Here is a 16,129-nt window from a genome sequence, read left to right as displayed (position 1 = left end):
ACGTGTAACGTGTGTGACAGCAGCGTGTCACACTGACGACAATGACTGCCATTGAGCTGTGTCAGATCGAGTGAACACAGAGTGTGAACAAGAGTGAGGCTTTCATTGGGAAAACTGACTTTTCCAACGGTCTTAACGAAGTCACGCTTATCTTTTTTGCCTGTCTGTATCCGTGGCTCACCGCCTAATACTCAGCGACATCACTCGTTAATACCTGTTGCAATGTGCACCAGTTTCAGCTCAAAATCTATTGCTGTTTCATTGTATATGTCTTGCCATCTTTCACCAACAGCCTCGCTGTTTTACGCACACAACTTTGTGTATGGTACTTTACTAATATGTATATATACATGTAACATATCAAACAAATATATATATTAATGTAAGCCTACTGAGCGCAGCTAATTAATATTCATGTAACATATACGAATATATGTAGTATTTATGTTATACGCGCTGCTAATGTATATTCATGTAACATGTCATGCCAATAATATACTCTTCTCCATTAAAAACGCGAAAGAAAAAAACATGACTATCTTATGTAAGACTTTGAACGACCGTAAGAGAAATAATTTACCGGATTTTATATTGACGTTAACGCAGTTAATCAACGACTTACCAACTCCTTCGCAACATCACCAATTACTTTTGCCCGGTTATTTTCAGATATAACTTCCATTGTTCTAGAAAATAACATCAAAATCCACATGCCTTTATTTACAAATTACGGTTTGATAAATAACGAATAAAGAAAATACAAAATATTCCAATGATGTCAGGAAGAAATGAATAAAACATAGTTGTGCAAAAAGTTATCGGCAACATTTCTATAATGGAGATAGCCTAATAATGGAAGTTTTCCGACCGTCACTGCTAACAAAACAGACGTACACAAATTTAATTGTTATGCATTGGAAACAAGCGCGTTGATCATTGATTTCATTGTGTGATTCCGATGCGTTAAACCGACTGTTAAACCGTTAAACCGGTTAGCATTCTTGAGCCTTTTTTGATGAACATTGCTACGCGCTTTCTGCGCTTAATAATTCTTTTATCTACCATTAAATATATCTAATTTGTTTTGCTTCATTTTCTTTACAGTGCATTTAATTCACACAAAAAAGAACGCAAAAGATAAGCGTAACTGCACTGGATGCAAGCTAAGCCTCACATTTTATGCGTGTCACTATTAAGATGAAAAGCAAACTTCAAACAAAATTGAGCACGTGATTTTGTGGCATACTGCGAATTACCAAAGATATTTTTTATAAAATTACTTTTTGGAATTCACACAGAAATGTATCATCAATCAGTCAGAGCAAATCAAACTAACTTCCGGGTTTTCCTTTGAGTCGTAGCAAACCTACTGTTCGCGTGTTTAAAAGAGATGTTCTTGTTTTTAAAGTAGTAGAGTATATGTTTGGTATTAAACCCCCGTGTATTCGGTGTACATTGCGATTTGTGTAGATGTGTATTGGTGTTGGTAGTTGTGCATTATGTATTAGGCCCCCCCCCAAAAAAAAAAAATAGTCTGTTTACGGTATCCCGACCGACCCTATTTTTTCGCGCGACCCTGGACTTTTTTGGGGGCATTTGGGAGAAGAAAAAAAAATTAATAAAAAAAATAAAAGATAAAAATAAAAAAAGGCTTTGTTTTTTGGCAAAATAACTTACAAATATGGTTTTTGAGGGGAAAAAAAAATCCCGACCTACCGACCCTATTTTTTTTGGGCCTATGTTACCGTAAACAGACTTTTATTTTGGGAGGGGGGGGGCCTTACTGCGCCATGTATTACTGTGCCATGTATTACTGCACCATGTATTACTGCACCATGTATTCCTGCACCATGTATTACTGCGCCATGTATTACCGCACCATGTATTACAGCGCCATGTATTACTGCAACATGTATCACTGCACCATGTGTTACTGCGCCATTTATTACTGCTTCTTTTTTTGAAACGTATGCTTACTCAAGGTGGAATGCTTTAAAAAAAAATTGTTTGACAGTGTTTATTTCCACGTGAAAATATGTCACAACAAATAACATGAAGATGCTCGTTTTGTATAATTTCTTTACATACTGCACACATATTGTACACTAGATGATTACCCGCTTCGCCGGGTACCGGCTTCGCCGGGAAGAAGTAGAGCCGAATACCAGGCTGCGCCTGGGACCCGGCAAAGTTTGCCGGGTGTACGCCGGCTTCGCCGGCGCACGAAGGAAAGGAGATAAACGCGCAAAACACTGGAGACCTTCTAAAAATAGTAACGTGCAGTGACCTTCTAAAAATAGTAACGTAGTAACGGGAATATGGATTGACGCCACACGGAGGAAGGGAGATAATCGCGGCTGAAAACACTGGAGAAGATAAGTAAGAGTTACTGGTAGTGGATCCCGAAAAAAAACATCAGTTCAGCGCGCACAGCGCTGCGCGCTGATAGCACGTGTTGAAATATCTCATCGATGAGGTTGTGTCCGGGGTGTAGCTGAATACGGTGTCCAAATTTGAAAAAGATCCACCGAGAACTTTGGCCGTGCATCGCGAACAGACAGACAGACACTAGTCGTATATATATATAGATAGATACATTGTATTGTAAATCAGTAGTGTTCTCGTACCATTTGAACCGTGGACAGTTGATGTACTTGTACATTTTTCTGTTGAAAAAATTCGTTTGTCGTAATAAAAGATGTTTTGAAGTTAATATGTATCAGTTTTATTCCATACGCTTATATTCCTTTCATAACCTATCAAAACCTAATTTTACACCAATTACATGTTACCGACTTTTTATGTTACTCATCAGTTTTATTTGTTCCCGTCTGTTATGTTTTCCTTTTGTAATACAGTAGTAGCATCCTTTTTTTTATCACGTGACTCATTGTTCTTACTTGACCTGTTTTCAGTCGCCAGGCCTGTTTGAAAATTTATTTTACTCTCAAAACTATTTTAGATGTATGTAATCACTCGTCAATATACGACAAACTATCTTACACGCAACATTATTTAGAAGTCAGTACTATGTGTATATATATAATATACATACATATTTTTTTTTTTTTTTAATTTTTTTTTTACATATACCCTATATCTGTGTGAGTGAATGTATTCGGTGTGTCACTGTGGCATAGATAGCTTTCTTAAACTGCAAGTGAAATGAAAAAAGGCCTATGTGCTGTATATACCTGCTTTTAAGCTCTCTCTGTACAAATCTGAATCACCTTTTTTAACCCTTGATTTTATAAAGTGGCTCTGAAATTTTATCACTTTTTATAAAGTACCTTTTTGGAAAATAAACGTATACTTTTAACATCCTACTCCCAATGCTTCTGGAGACAACGGGTGCCAAACTCAGTCATATTAAATCAGACTATCCAGAAGAAGAACTTACCCCTCTTAACAAACTTTTATCATCACCACTCCTGCCCACCCCGTCATCCTCCCCTCTTCGCTCACCCTTACCAGCTCCTTAGCGTATCACCAATTCTTGTCCCAAATAGAAACATTTTTTGAGAGGACGTTAACTCCCCCCTTTAGTTTCAGGCCTGTTTAACACGTGATATGGCTTAAAGGCACACCCTTTCTCGTGCAAACAGTTCGGCTAACCATCTCAAACACGGACAGGTTTCGACATGGGATCTGACCACCCCTCCATTTGGCCACGTACCAAAAACAAACATCATGGGTGCTCTCTGTGCTTAGTTTGACATTTTCTTTACATAAATTGATTTGATAAAAGCCACTGGTGTCATTTTAACAAAACTAACGTATCAAACAATTCCAAGCCGCCACAGGAAGCAGTCATGATGCTGATGTGGGGTGACCAAGAGGAGGACTGGTCTCGGCATCCCATATAAAAGCTAGGTCAGGTCTGAGGGGGTGAGCTCGACTGTCAACACGCGAAGGGGTGTGCCGGTGTAACACAACATTTTTACTCCACGAAAAATTTACTCCGGAGCAAACATTTTGTACGAAATTTCTACTCCGAGTAAATTTTTCGTACGAGAAAAGAACTCCCCAAGGCACGAAAAAATTACTCCCTTCACAAAATTTGTACTCCCCATTTTTTCCAGTAAAAATCTCGTACGCGAAAATGGGATGCGGGCGAAGGGATAATGCCAATATGTGATCTCGCACAAACGAATGTCGCGCTACCCTCCCTCCACCCCTTCCACCACCAAGACTAACAGGGGACAAGGGAGTATAAATTTCGTACACCTGGCATGGGAAGTTAAATTGCTCGTGTTAGGGTGAAGTAATTTATTCGTTTTTTATTCGTCAGGGGAGTAACATTTGTGTACGAAATGTTAACTCGGAACTCACCTGTCGCGGGGAGTATATTTCTCGTGTAATGGGGGAGTGCTTTTTTTCGTAAAGGGAGTAACATTTTCGTAAGAAATTTTTTCTCCGGAGTAAAAATCTCGTGGGAGTCATTTTCTCGTGTTACACCGGTCAATCGTCAGTGAGGCACTACCACGAGGGGTGTTTTATTTTTGTGTAAAATGTCACATGGCATTTAATTCTTAATTCCATGTCAAACCCCGTGTCATGACACCGAAAATTACATTTCGTGGTGGAGTGACGTCATTACTGACGTCTGACGTCATTGCTGACAAGTGACGTCATTGCTGACCAGTGACGTCATTTGCTGACGAATGACGTCATGACTAACGAGTCACGTCATTGCAGACTGTGCCTTGTGTTGAAGGGAGGCGGGGGCTGCTGGACAAGCCGTTTTTCGCCAATAAGGACAGAGAGGAAAGCGAGGAGGACTTGCCGGCAGCTCACCAGGTAACTCATCATCTGTAGCGAGCAGCCTTCAGGCGTCAGGTGTGCCGCCGTGCATAGAATTAGACGACTCTAGATAGACATGCATAGACATGTAGACGGCCTTAAAGGTACACTCCTTCTTGTATAATCAAATCGGCGCACCATGGCATATCTAGCCTGGTTTTTCCATAGGATAAGACCATCCCTCCACTTGATCATATACCAAATTTGAACAGCCTGGGTCCTCTCTCTGCACCGTTAAAATGTGTTGATGAATAATAAAGAGAATAATAATAAAAAATGAATTAATTTCTTAAAAGCTACAAAGAAATGTATTCATCGAAATACATGTAGTTCAAATGACCACAGCATTAAGCAGTCAGGGTGTCAATTTTTGGTACGTGACCAAGTGGAGGGATGGTCTTAGATGGTGAGCCGAACTGTTTTCACAAGACGGAGTGTGCCTTTAACCTCGCAATTGTTGCTATGGAAACGAACCTTGCTGAACAGTTTCCCATGTTTGTGTAGACTATAGTGGACGTTGGTCCAGGGGCAGCCAGAGGAATAGTATAACAGAGACAACTATATCGTTGCAAGTAATAATTCAAACGGGTGTACGACATAAGCGCAGCCTCAGTAGGGAGGGGGGAGGGGGGGGGGGGTTAAGCTGTACTTAGCCTGACTGCCACCACGACGTAAGGTGCGTGTTGTTAAAGCTGTCCGTGTGTGTGCTCCATGCAGCCAACAAGGGGAGGAGGGGAGCCACGGATCAGCGGCCACTGACAACAGCAACCATGCTGACCACAGCAACCACTGACCACAGCACGGACACACGGATGGTCACAGGGGACCCTCCACACTTCACACGGACACACGGAGGGTCACAGGGGACCCTCCACACTTCACACGGACACACGTGGACGGAAGGGGGGGGGGGAGGGGCAAAGGGGGCCCACCACGTTTCCCGCATGCTGCAAAACAACCACCTGCAAGGATTCCACACCACAAGTGGACACGCCTTAAAGTGTACAGTCCACCTGAGGGGCTAGCGGTGAACGTTTTTTGAAAAAATTACTTAAAAACAACTCTCACAACAACATTAACACAGTGCTTAAGAAGAACAGTTGTTCAGTCTGATTAGTGTTATCTTATGTTAAAAAGGGTTCAGTACTCATTTTGTTAATCCTTTTTGTCTCTACCCTGGTAAAAAATGTTACGATCAAAAATGGGTAAATTTCAACCCCGGCGAAGCCTCAGTGGCACCACACTGACCTCTCCAGCCAGCCAGGCGTGCCGGGTGCACGTTTGTTCTTTTCACGCCTGTCTAGTTCTGTTTCACTGCATTCCTCGGTCACGTTCTGCCCCATGTGTGTGACAGTTTCAGGCAGCCTACACGGGTACCCAGTACTGCGGGATGTGCATAATTATGATGCATAATTATACAGGATGACCCAAAACAAATGCAACCCTCAAAAATGCTAATAACTTCTACATCTGTTGACCGAATCATTTAAATTTAGATGACTTAAACTTCAGCCTGTTGTGAACAGGTCATGCATTGGCTGAAGTTTATGTCCCCAAAATATGAAATGATTCGGTTAACAGATGTAGAAGTTAAAAGCATTTGTGAGGGTTGCATTTTTTGGGGGTCACCCTGTACATTTGACACAAGAAATAAAACCCTCCTGATGTTTTTGGTGTGGTGGTTTTTGTTCATCATCATTGTGAGGATGAGTCTGTCTTGTCCCTGTCTGTCTTTCCATTTCATCCTTACCATTGTCTGTCGCCGTTTCCCTTTCCAGTTAAGCCCAGAGTTTATGCTTTGAGCTTGCTTGTGTACCGGGCATGTATTTCGGACTGTGTGCGTGTGTGCACGCGCGCAGAGCGACTGTAAACAGCAACGCAAAACCCAAGTATTCATAATAAAACAGAACAAACATAGTAATGTTCGTCGTTAAATTCTCTTACTCTTTTTTTCTGCCAAAAAATATTACCGTCAGCATTCGGCACTTTAATGTTAATATATCAAGCACGAGAGTCGAATACACTGGCGCATGGCTGACATTTTCATTACATTCACAACTGTTGACAGTCTTATACTTTGTATCTAAAATGTTGTAGACAGGCCAGGACTACATTGTCACGGCTCTGATTGTGTTGGGTTTTGTAGGCCGACGTCATCATAGGACACTGTATCCACGGAAACGGGTTAAATGTGACGTCATTGTGCAACACTGTGTATTAAACATAAGGGACTAAGTCTGAACGTCATCGTGGAACGTTATGACTATTTGTTTAACAAAGGTTTATTATGACGCCATCTTGTAATACCGTGCATTAAACATGACGGGTTAATGTGACGTCATCATGGTTCATTGTGTTTGACACATGATGGGTTAAACTGATGTGACGTCATGGCCAACAATGTTTGCATTGAGGACGTGAATGGTCCACGTGCATGTGTGAAATCAAAGCTATAGATTGTACGGTAGGTGCATGGTAAACCTCTATCAGTACTATGACTTTAACTGTGTGTGTGTGTGTGTGTGTGTGTGTGTGTGTGTGTGTGTGTGTGTGTGTGTGTGTGTGTGACTGTGTGTGTGGAACCGGCACGGTTGGCCAAGTGGTAAGGCGTCCGCCCCGTGATCGGGAGGTCGTGGGTTCGAACCCCGGCCGGGTCATACCTAAGACTTTAAAATTGGCAATCTAGTGGCTGCTCCGCCTGGCGTCTGGCATTATGGGGTTAGTGCTAGGACTGGTTGGTCCGGTGTCAGAATATTGTGACTGGGTGAGACATGAAGCCTGTGCTGCGACTTCTGTCTTGTGTGTGGCGCACGTTCTATGTCAAAGCAGCACCGCCCTGATATGGCCCTTCGTGGTTCTTTTCTTTCTTTCTTTATTTGGTGTTTCACGTCGTTTTCAACCGTTCAAGGTTATATCGCGACGGGGAAGGGGGGGGGGGGGGGATGGGATAGAGCCACTTGTTAATTGTTTCTTGTTCACAAAAGCACTAATCAAACATTGACTATATTCTATACAAGAAACACTTAACAAGGGTAAAAGGAGAAACAGAATCCGTTAGTCGCCTCTTACGACATGCTGGGGAGCATCGGGTAAATTCTTTCCCCTAACCCACGGGGGGAGTCGGCTGGGCGTTAAGCAAACAAACAAACAAACAAACTGTGTGTGTGTGTGTGACTGTGTTTGTGTGTGTGACTGTGTGTGTGTGTGTGTGTTGCACGTGTGGGCACACAGTCAAGAATGCTTCATCATGACATTGTGTGCTTCAAGACCAGAAATAAAATTGTCCCTATATTGCACAAACAATAAATAACTTTCATCAATAAAAGCCCACTCTCACAAAGTAAATTAGCTGGGATTTCTGTCAAAGACAGATTAATAAAAGTGGCCAGCGCACAGTGGGACAAACACAACCAACACACACTTCACAGCGCCACAAATGGTGGAAGAATAAATACGTTATAACACAGTAGCAAGTCATAGTAGGAAAATCAACTGTTTATTGTAAAGTGAGGCTGGAATAAATGTCAAACTAGCACAACCTGGAAACTCACATACGTGGAGAACTCTTCAGTGAATTACATTGTCACATACATACACACACACACACACACACACACACACACACACAAACACACACCAATTTCTCAATAAATAAAATTTTGATTCTAACATTGTCACACACAAGCACACCTGTTTACACACGCACACACACACACACACGCACACACACACATACATACACACCTCAAATTTGTCAACAAATAAAAAATTTGATTTTTCGAAGTTAATTATAAAAAAATCTGATTACAGAAAAAAACGGAAAACATTCCAACAGTAACCACTCTGTCATCTCAAGTCACGTTAAACACGTACATGTACATGTACTGGGGTAATCCAAACCGTGAAAACAATAAAGGAAAGATGAATAACACGATCAAAAAGGTATAAAAGATTTCACCCAGTTAATATAGTATTCGCAACTATCCTTGTGCCTCAAAACAGTGTAACAATAATTTGCACTCAGTTAAAACTTGGAACAAGAAGGGCAACAACAATATCAAACTTCACTCGATTATCCCTTTCTGTCGACAAACACACAAAACAATACAAGTCATGGTAAACACAAACACACAATACAAGTCATACTAAACACAAACACAATACAAGGTAAACACATTTACACAATACAAGTCACGGTAAACACATTCACACAATACAAGACATGGTAAACACATTCACACAATACAAGACATGGTAAACACATTCACACAATACAAGTCACGGTAAACACATTCACACAATACAAGACATGGTAAACACATTCACACAATACAAGACATGGTAAACACAAACACACAATACAAGACATGGTAAACACATTCACACAATACAAGTCATGGTAAACACAAAGACACAATACAAGACATGGTAAACACATTCACACAATACAAGACATGGTAAACACATTCACACAATACAAGACATGGTAAACACATTCACACAATACAAGACATGGTAAACACATTCACACAATACAAGACATGGTATTAACACACACACATAATACAAGAAATGTTAAACACAAACACATAATACAAGACATGTTATTTATTAACACACACACACAATACAAGTCACGGTAAACACATTCACACAATACAAGACATGGTAAACACATTCACACAATACAAGACATGCAAAACACATTCACACAATACAAGACATGTTATTAACACACACACATAATACAAGACATGTTAAACACAAACACACAATACAAGACATGTTAAACACACAAACATAATACAAGTCATGTTAATACAAGTCAAGGTGTTCATATAGACGGCCACTGAGAGCCTCGGAGGCTGTTTGTGAGGTGGGGAAGATGTCCAACTGATAACGGTTACAGCACACCACTGATCATTATTTCGAAGTTTAATTTTCTTTCTTTATTTGGTGTTTAACGTCGTTTTCAACCACGAGGGGTTATATCACGACGGGGAAAGGGGGAAGATGGGATAGAGCCACTTGTCAATTGTTTCTTGTTCACAAAAGCACTAATCAAAAATTCGCTCCAGGGGCCCGCAACGCAGTACAATATATTACCTCACTGGGAGAATGCAAGCCTCCAGTACAAAGGACCCAACATTTCCTACATACTGCTTGACTAAAATCTTTACAAAAATTGACTATATTCTATACAAGAAACACTTAACAAGGGTAAAAGGAGAAACAGAATCCGTTAGTCGCCTCTTACGACATGCTGGGGAGCATCGGGTAAATTCTTTCTCGTCCCAACCAATATGGGACTCCCCCTAGCCCGCGGGGGGTAAGCTGAGTAAGTTGCATCATGGGAAACAAATGAGCGTATACCCTGTTTACCTTTTGTGGTAAACTTTGAAAATGGAAGTAGAGGAAATACATGCACACAAAAATACTACTGTTTCGATATCTTCCTGCACATTCAGCACTTTAGCAGACCCGCAATACGCAAAGAAGTAAGCGCGTACGCCAGTGTCGAGTATTTCATATCAGATAAACCTTGTGTGAGAGTTTTGGTCAACGATGTCCACTGAAGAACAAGCACACAAGACATTAGGTAAAATATAAACCCTTTGTGAAGTCGAGAACAACGCCAGAAGAGAGAGAGAAGGGGGGAGGGGGGGGGGGGGGGGGGGGGGGGGGGGAAGAACAAGACACTCATTGTGTTCAAGCTAGAGAAGTGTGGGGATTATGCAAACAACATGAACACATTCAGCCCAGCAGACACGATTATCACAATCTCCAAGAACACTTTCAGCTGCAGAGAACACGACACGCAGTTCTTCACACATCATGCAATACAAACTCCACACACCAGGGTGTTCACATCACCCACACTGTGTCATTCCGGACCATTCTTGACGCTAACTGTGCACTGACGCTGACTTTCTGTCAGCAGACGACACCTTCAAGATATGCCTAATGGACAACACTATAAACGCTCACAGGACAGGCCTTGGTAACTACTTCTCTAAAAATTCACAGTTTACACTTTCTTTAAAAAACAACAGTATAAAACACTTCAAACGGTAAAACAAGTGATGAGTGATTTCCAAACAGTAAATCAGTTCATTCATCGATCAGCACGCCCGAAAAAACATCCAAATTTAACAAACTACATACTTCAAAAATATTACACGCACACACACACACACTCGCAAGTTGTCAAATCTAACTGGAAAAGGGTGCAGGTTGTGGGTTGTGGGGTGTGGGGGTAAGCCTCAAACAGGAAGTGCAAAATCGTCAAGTGACAACACCAACAACAACAACAACAACAACAACAACAACAACAACAACAACAACAACAACAACAACAACAACAACAACAACAACCAAATATATTATTATTAAATGTTAAATGTTGCGCTATCAACGAAGTAAGAACAAAATTCTCGAGAAAGGGAAGTCATAGATAGGACCAGATGAAAGTTAGCAAACAGAAATGGGCGAAGTACCAAGGACAATCATGCAACCATGCCAAGGGCAATAAGTGACACACAATGCCAAGGGCAATAAGTGACACACAATTATGCCCAGGGCAATAAGTGACGCACAATAATGCCAAGGGCAATAAGTGACACACAATGCCAAGGGCAATAAGTGACACACAATTATGCCCAGGGCAATAAGTGACGCACAATAATGCCAAGGGCAATAAGTGACGCACAATAATGCCAAGGGCAATAAGTGACACACAATAATGCCAAGGGCAATAAGTGACACTAAATAATGCCAAGGGCAATAAGTGACACTAAATAATGCCAAGGGCAATAAGTGACATACAATTATGCCAAGGGCAATAAGTGACACACAATAATGCCAAGGGCAATAAGTGACGCACAATAATGCCAAGGGCAATAAGTGACGCACAATAATGCCAAGGGCAATAAGTGACACTAAATAATGCCAAGGGCAATAAGTGACGCACAATAATGCCAAGGGCAATAAGTGACACACAATGCCAAGGGCAATAAGTGACACACAATTATGCCAAGGGCAATAAGTGACACACAATGCCAAGGGCAATAAGTGACGCACAATAATGCCAAGGGCAATAAGTGACACACAATGCCAAGGGCAATAAGTGACATACAATGCCAAGGGCAATAATTGACACACAATTATGCCAAGGGCAATAAGTGACACACAATGCCAAGGGCAATAAGTGACACACAATAATGCCAAGGGCAATAAGTGACACACAATGCCAAGGGCAATAAGTGACACACAATTATGCCCAGGGCAATAAGTGACGCACAATAATGCCAAGGGCAATAAGTGACGCACAATAATGCCAAGGGCAATAAGTGACACACAATTATGCCCAGGGCAATAAGTGACGCACAATAATGCCAAGGGCAATAAGTGACGCACAATAATGCCAAGGGCAATAAGTGATGCACAATAATGCCAAGGGCAATAAGTGACACACAATAATGCCAAGGGCAATAAGTGACACACAATAATGCCTAGGGCAATAAGTGACACACAATAATGCCAAGGGCAATAAGTGACGCACAATAATGCCAAGGGCAATAAGTGACACACAATAATGCCAAGGGCAATAAGTGACACATAATAATGCCAAGGGCAATAAGTGACACACAATTATGCCAAGGGCAATAAGTGACACACAATGCCCAGGGCAATAAGTGACACACAATGCCCAGGGCAATAAGTGACACACAATGCCCAGGGCAATAAGTGACACACAATAATGCCAAGGGCAATAAGTGACGCACAATAATGCCAAGGGCAATAAGTGACACACAATGCCAAGGGCAATAAGTGACACACAATAATGCCAAGGGCAATAAGTGACGCACAATAATGCCAAGGGCAATAAGTGACACACAATGCCAAGGGCAATAAGTGACACACAATTATGCCAAGGGCAATAAGTGACACACAATTATGCCAAGGGCAATAAGTGACGCACAATTATGCCAAGGGCAATAAGTGACACACAATGCCAAGGGCAATAAGTGACACACAATGCCAAGGGCAATAAGTGACACACAATGCCAAGGGCAATAAGTGACGCACAATAATGCCAAGGGCAATAAGTGATGCACAATAATGCCAAGGGCAATACTTGACACACAATTATGCCAAGGGCAATAATTGACGCACAATTATGCCAAGGGCAATAAGTGACGCACAATTATGCCAAGGGCAATAAGTGACACACAATGCCAAGGGCAATAAGTGACACACAATTATGCCAAGGGCAATAAGTGACGCACAATTATGCCAAGGGCAATAAGTGACGCACAAATTAACCAAGGGCAATAAGTGACGCACAATAATGCCAAGGGCAATAAGTGATGCACAATAATGCCAAGGGCAATAAGTGACACACAATTATGCCAAGGGCAATAGGTGATGCACAATAATGCCAAGGGCAATAAGTGACACACAATAATGCCAAGGGCAATAAGTGACACACAATTATGCCAAGGGCAATAAGTGACGCACAATTATGCCAAGGGCAATAAGTGACGCACAATTATGCCAAGGGCAATAAGTGACGCACAATAATGCCAAGGGCAATAAGTGACGCACAATAATGCCATGGGCAATAAGTGACACACAATTATGCCAAGGGCAATAACTGAGACACAATAATGCCAAGGGACAAAAGCCAAATAAAATTTTTTAAAGATAAATACCTCGGATTGTAGAATACCGGTAGTTGGAATGACTAATGAAGAGTAAATGCTTACACCAGTAAACTAAATAACCAAGTAGTAAACACGCAATGGCAACTCCTCAAGGTAAGTGAACAGGGAACAAGGAATCAGATACAGTAATGAAATGTTCTCTCTCATCACACTTTCTACAAAGAATAAAAAGGAATTAGGGAGAAGAATGTGTCCTTGTCCTATATGTATCAAGACGAAGGAGGTGGGACGAGATGGTGGCTTGGGGACTAGGGAGAGGAGAGGGGGGGGGGGGGGGGGAGACAGTCTTAAAGCATGTGATGACATCACAGCCCACTACAAGGTCACAAGACACAGCGCTGTATGATGTCATGGCGCTAGTGTCATATTATGCACACACAGCCCTCACCAATTACCCATTGCAGAAAACAGTCCATACACACCATGCAAAATCATTCAAGGGCCATGCAGTTAGCAAACAGTGAATACAAACACACCACTCAAATCATTCAAGGGCCATGTAGTTAGCAAACAGTGAATACAGACACACCACTCAAATCATTCAAGGACCATGTAGTTAGCAAACAGTGAATACAAACACACCACTCAAATCATTCAAGGGCCATGCAGTTAGCAAACAGTGAATACAGACACACCACTCAAATCATTCAAGGGCCATGTAGTTAGCAAACAGTGAATACAGACACACCACTCAAATCATTCAAGGACCATGTAGTTAGCAAACAGTGAATACAGACACACCACTCAAATCATTCAAGGGCCAGTTAGCAAACAGTGAATACAAACACACCACTCAAATCATTCAAGGACCATGCAGTTAGCAAACGGTGAATACAAACACACCACTCAAATCATTCAAGGGCCAGTTAGCAAACAGTGAATACAAACACACCACTCAACTCATTCAAGGGCCAGTTAGCAAACAGTGAATACAAACACACCACTCAAATCATTCAAGGGCCAGTTAGCAAACAGTGAATACAAACACACCACTCAAATCATTCAAGGGCCATGTAGTTAGCAAACAGTGAATACAAACACACCACTCAAATCATTCAAGGGCCATGTAGTTAGCAAACAGTGAATACAAACACACCACTCAAATCATTCAAGGGCCATGCAGTTAGCAAACAGTGAATACAAACACACCACTCAAATCATTCAAGGGCCATGTAGTTAGCAAACAGTGAATACAAACACACCACTCAAATCATTCAAGGGCCATGTAGTTAGCAAACAGTGAATACAAACACACCACTCAAATCATTCAAGGGCCATGCAGTTAGCAAACAGTGAATACAAACACACCACTCAAATCATTCAAGGGCCAGTTAGCAAACAGTGAATACAGACACACCACTCAAATCATTCAAGGGCCATGTAGTTAGCAAACAGTGAATACAAACACACCACTCAAATCATTCAAGGGCCAGTTAGCAAACAGTGAATACAAACACACCACTCAAAATCATTCAAGGGCCATGCAGTTAGCAAACAGTGAATACAAACACACCACTCAAAATCATTCAAGGGCCAGTTAGCAAACAGTGAATACAAACACACCACTCAAATCATTCAAGGGCCAGTTAGCAAACAGTGAATACAGACACACCACTCAAATCATTCAAGGGCCATGCAGTTAGCAAACAGTGAATACAAACACACCACTCAACTCATTCAAGGGCCAGTTAGCAAACAGTGAATACAGACACACCACTCAAATCATTCAAGGGCCATGCAGTTAGCAAACAGTGAATACAAACACACCACTCAACTCATTCAAGGGCCAGTTAGCAAACAGTGAATACAGACACACCACTCAAATCATTCAAGGGCCATGCAGTTAGCAAACAGTGAATACAAACACACCACTCAAATCATTCAAGGGCCAGTTAGCAAACAGTGAATACAGACACACCACTCAAATCATTCAAGGGCCATGCAGTTAGCAAACAGTGAATACAAACACACCACTCAAATCATTCAAGGGCCATGCAGTTAGCAAACAGTGAATACAAACACACCACTCAAATCATTCAAGGGCCATGCAGTTAGCAAACAGTGAATACAAACACACCACTCAAATCATTCAAGGGCCAGTTAGCAAACAGTGAATACAGACACACCACTCAAATCATTCAAGGGCCAGTTAGCAAACAGTGAATACAAACACACCACTCAACTCATTCAAGGGCCAGTTAGCAAACAGTGAATACAAACACACCACTCAAATCATTCAAGGGCCATGCAGTTAGCAAACAGTGAATACAAACACACCACTCAAATCATTCAAGGGCCAGTTAGCAAACAGTGAATACAGACACACCACTCAAATCATTCAAGGGCCAGTTAGCAAACAGTGAATACATACACACCACTCAAATCATTCAAGGGCCAGTTAGCAAACAGTGAATACAGACACACCACTCAAATCATTCAAGGGCCAGTTAGCAAACAGTGAATACAAACACACCACTCAAATCATTCAAGGGCCAGTTAGCAAACAGTGAATACAAACACACCACTCAAATCATTCAAGGGCCAGTTAGCAAACAGTGAATACAAACACACCACTCAAATCATTCAAGGGCCAGTTAGCA

The 16,129-nt window shown here is 41.6% G+C and overlaps 1 protein-coding gene across 3 annotated transcripts in view; it reads left to right on the top strand.

Moving 5' to 3' along the window:
- The window catches only part of LOC138965197 (potassium voltage-gated channel subfamily A member 2-like), a 32,627-nt gene extending 25,419 nt beyond the window's left edge, over window positions 1–7,208 (top strand). The window contains exons 3-4 of one of the 3 annotated variants that reach the window (XM_070337323.1): window positions 4,718–4,800; window positions 5,521–5,697. In XM_070337323.1, the coding sequence (XP_070193424.1) occupies window positions 4,718–4,800; window positions 5,521–5,562 (125 nt within the window). In that variant the 3' untranslated portion in view covers window positions 5,563–5,697. Of the gene's footprint in view, window positions 2,714–4,717; window positions 4,801–5,520 lie in introns of those variants that run through there. The other 2 variants (XM_070337322.1, XM_070337324.1) reach the window with 2 other exon arrangements.
- The last annotated feature ends 8,921 nt before the right edge of the window (window positions 7,209–16,129 follow it).

This window comes from Littorina saxatilis, linkage group LG4 (assembly GCF_037325665.1).
Source record: "Littorina saxatilis isolate snail1 linkage group LG4, US_GU_Lsax_2.0, whole genome shotgun sequence".
Lineage (NCBI taxonomy): Eukaryota > Metazoa > Mollusca > Gastropoda > Littorinimorpha > Littorinidae > Littorina > Littorina saxatilis.
This window is presented reverse-complemented; position numbering and strand designations above follow the sequence as displayed.